At 48.1% G+C, this 3,573-nt stretch overlaps 1 protein-coding gene across 1 annotated transcript in view; it reads left to right on the top strand.

The window, feature by feature from the left end:
• Positions 1 to 107: 107 nt before the first annotated feature.
• Positions 108 to 3,573, top strand: part of LOC109539272 (intermembrane lipid transfer protein VPS13C) — a gene marked incomplete at its 5' end in the record, with an annotated part of 18,582 nt that continues 15,116 nt past the window's right edge. Inside the window, 12 exon segments of the mRNA XM_019906921.2 lie at positions 108 to 248; positions 309 to 546; positions 598 to 757; positions 810 to 1,006; positions 1,060 to 1,294; positions 1,345 to 1,558; positions 1,610 to 1,727; positions 1,794 to 2,122; positions 2,178 to 2,371; positions 2,435 to 2,568; positions 2,619 to 2,769; positions 2,826 to 3,095. Of these exon segments, the coding sequence (XP_019762480.2) occupies positions 108 to 248; positions 309 to 546; positions 598 to 757; positions 810 to 1,006; positions 1,060 to 1,294; positions 1,345 to 1,558; positions 1,610 to 1,727; positions 1,794 to 2,122; positions 2,178 to 2,371; positions 2,435 to 2,568; positions 2,619 to 2,769; positions 2,826 to 3,095 (2,381 nt within the window).

The raw sequence follows: 3,573 nt of genomic DNA, 5'->3' as shown, positions 1-3,573 counted from the left end.
AAAACCCGAAAAACCCACTCAATGAACAGTTATTGTTGCCTATTTCTCCGCCAAGGCGTAGGAAGTAAACTATTCAAAACGGGCCATTAACCAATCAATTTCCCCAGATGTTGGAAGGAACAGTGGCACGAATCCTAAACCAACTGCTCGGCAAGTATGTGCAAGATCTGGATACGGAAAACCTAAACGTCGGCATTTTTTCCGGCACCGTGCAACTGAACGACTTGAAACTGAAACCCGAAGCTCTGGTAAAGTCCGGCAGTCAGCTGCGACCTTAACACGCTCATAAAACACCTCACTTTTCCTAGTACGAGTTGGCTTTGCCAGTGGAAGTGAAAGCCGGAACAATTGGCAAAATCGGCCTGAAAATCCCATGGTCGGCCCTCTGGAGACACCCAGTGGTTCTCAGCATCGAAGACATCCACATGGTGGTCAATCCCATCGTGCGCAATCAGCCATTCGATCCTGATCTCAACAAGCGGCTGCTGAGGGCCTTCAAGAGGAGAACTCTGGAACTTTTGGAGTACGATGGAGGCCTTTTGGGCGGTAAGCACTGCGCACTTCTCCATTAACACCCAACGCCAAGGCGTGCTTTAGGCCCGGCTGCTTTTGCTGAGCATTTGGTTTCCCACATCCTCAACTACATCCAGATCAACATCATCAATGTCCATGTGCGCTATGAGGACGACAGCAGCTGGATTGAGCCAATAGCAGCTGGGCTTTGCATAGCGTCGATCTCCGCGCAAAGCACCAGCAGGTCTGCTTAGATCCGCCAATCAAGAGGAGGGTAAAGGATGCACATGTTTCAGCAAATGGAAGCGCGCCAACAATGACCCACACCTCCAAACAGGCTACTACTTGATCAAAATCGAGGCCATGTCGGTCTATTGGAACACCAAGGTGACTCCCAAGCGGTGGGACCTGCCGTCGCAGTACTACCAATGGAGGAACGCCATGGTGAAGAGCTTGCAGAGCTTCTCCTTTGAGGGCGAGGTGTTCAACTTTGGCAAGTCGCTCCGGAGGTTTACAGGCTTGCAGGTCTAATGCGGGTGCTTGCAGTGTTAAACCCCATGCTGACCAAGATCAAGATGACAATCAACAAGTCCCTAGAGGGCCACGTAGCGGAAATCAGCACCGACGTTATAGTGCAAGACTGCAACTTGCAACTTTCCAAGAACCAATACGACGCGATCATTGCAGTCAGCAGCAGCCTGCAAAGGATGATGATCAGTTGGCAGTTTCTATCAGCTAGGCCGGTGGCCAAGGTGCTGAAGAACGAAAAGGCCTGGTGGAAGTGAGTATGGAAACTCCGCTGAGTTTCCCCCAGCTGAACCATCTGCACAGGTACGCCTGTTGGGCCACACTCGAGCAACGGGTCAGACCAATGAGCTGGAGCCGGATAAAAACGGCCCGGGAACACTACAAGAAGTACATGGACACCTACAAGCAGATCATCGCCAATCCCCACGACACTGAGCTGAAGCTGGATCTTCAGCAGCACGAAGACAATCTTTCCATCGTCAACGTGGTCATTGCCAGGCAGCACACGAGGTTACTGGTGAGTGGCCATTTCAAACACATGGAGCGGCAGTGTAGCGTGAAATTGCAGATGCAATCCAACAGCCAAACTGAGAAGAGCTTCTGGTCGATGCTGCCATCTCCGGAAAAAATCGTTTTGTGCCAGAAGATTGGGTATTACGACAAGAACGAAACGGCCAGACCCATCGGTAAGATCGCCTTGTTGGGGGGTTTTCCTACTTCTTGCCCCATAAAACCTACGAAAACTTCCTCAGACCACACGTGCAACTTGAAGCTGGGCAACTGCAACCTGATCCTCACCAACCAATCGCAGGAGGTGCTGGTGGCCACCCTCACTCAGACCTTGTTGACGGTCAAACCGCAGTTTGTAGACCAAACGTATCGGGCCTCGTTGAAAGTAGAGGGCTTCATTGTGGAGGGAAACGGACCGAAAAACACTCTGAACTGYCTGCTGTCCTCCGAACATTTGAAGGACAGTCCGGCTTTCGTCTTCATCGCCTACTGGGAGAAACTGAAGACCCACAATGGTTTCGCTCATCGGCTRCAAGTGACTTTGAATCCAGTCGAGTGCATTTATAATAAGGTGTTTATTAAAGGTCCACCTCTGCACAGCAGTTTAATGGTGCKTGTGGTTTCAGCRATGCTTTGAAGATTTGGAAACTTTCCTGCAAGCCACCGCAAGCTCCAAGCGAACGAACCTGCTGCAAGTGGTCAGGAAAATGCCAAATCTCCTCTATAAAAGGGTGCGGAAAATGATCGCCAGCAAATGGGAGCTGAACTTGAACATCAAATGCCCCTACTTGGTGATACCCGAGTCCAGCTCCTGCACCGCGTGCGTATGCTCCAAACTAGGGGGTTTCATTGGGGTTATCGATAATTTGCGTCTCGTTTTTAGCCCAGAGGAAAACGTTCTGGTGGTCGACCTGGGAAAGTTCTGGATCAGAACTGAGATCTGCCAACAGACCCAGATTTGCGAAACCGCCACCAAGATGGAGTTGGAAGAACAGCTTTACTCCAAGTTGCACATAAGTGAGTAGGACTTGATGAGTTACCAACTGGGCAAAGTGGACGGTTTCCAGATTGCACCAATCTGCAAGTTCTATTCTGTGATAAAAACGACCATTGGAAGGAGGCGAGAAACGAGAAGGATACAGCCATGCATCTGATACCAAAAACCTCGTTTACGGCCGTTTACGCCTTGGCGGCTTTAAACGTTAAATCCATACCCAGGTAAGCAACGTCTACAGCCGCCCATGCCCTCTCCTCACTCAGTAAACCGATTACAGGCTGAAATTCAACATAGCTTGCAACACCCTCAAGCTAAACATCTCGGAACGGAAGACCGGGTTATTGTTGAAGTTCTTCAACGTGGATCAGATTCGAATCGACGTTATAACCGAGGCGATGCAACCGGACATCTACAAGAAGGACCGAGTGAAGGAGCTGCTGAACGTTCCGACGTTGAAGAGGATGCAGGAAAGGATCAGCCTCTCCGACACGTTTAAGTATCGGAAGCACAAAATACTCAATGGATTTGAGGAGACAAAGAAGACAAAGTAAGTGGTTTTCTGAGGGTGAGAACGATTTGAGGTGTTTTGGTTTGATCTCGAAATAGAGACTCGCATATTGTTGTTTGTCGATGAGGTTTTTTGAAATTGCTTATCTCCAAAACGTAAGAAGAAAACTTGTAGACTTTGAAGGCCCTGGACGTTACGAACTTCTATCTCGAAATAGGTTGAAACTATCTTAATTTTATAGGAAGTTTTTCTCTCGGTCAAGAGCGGTCAAGAAAAAGTTCCATCCAGCATTTTTCAACTGATTTCCAATAGAAGTTCGAGAGGTTTTCAATTAGTTGTTTTTACTATTAACCTGGGAAGTCACCATAATTTAGGTCAATAACAATAGTAAAAAGCATCTGAAAAAATGATGAGAAATGTTTAAGTTTTTCATGATTCTTAGTTTGCCCACGTCTCTACGTTCCGGTGAGATTTCATCCATTTCCACTTCTAAATCACTGCAGCTTTAAGATTCGCT

Source organism: Dendroctonus ponderosae, unplaced genomic scaffold, assembly GCF_020466585.1.
Source record: "Dendroctonus ponderosae isolate FM_Combo_2020 unplaced genomic scaffold, Dpon_F_20191213v2 Dpon_F_20191213_7, whole genome shotgun sequence".
Classification (NCBI taxonomy): Eukaryota; Metazoa; Arthropoda; class Insecta; order Coleoptera; family Curculionidae; genus Dendroctonus; species Dendroctonus ponderosae.
Note: the sequence above shows the minus strand (reverse complement) of the source record. Positions and strands in the feature narration are given on the sequence as shown.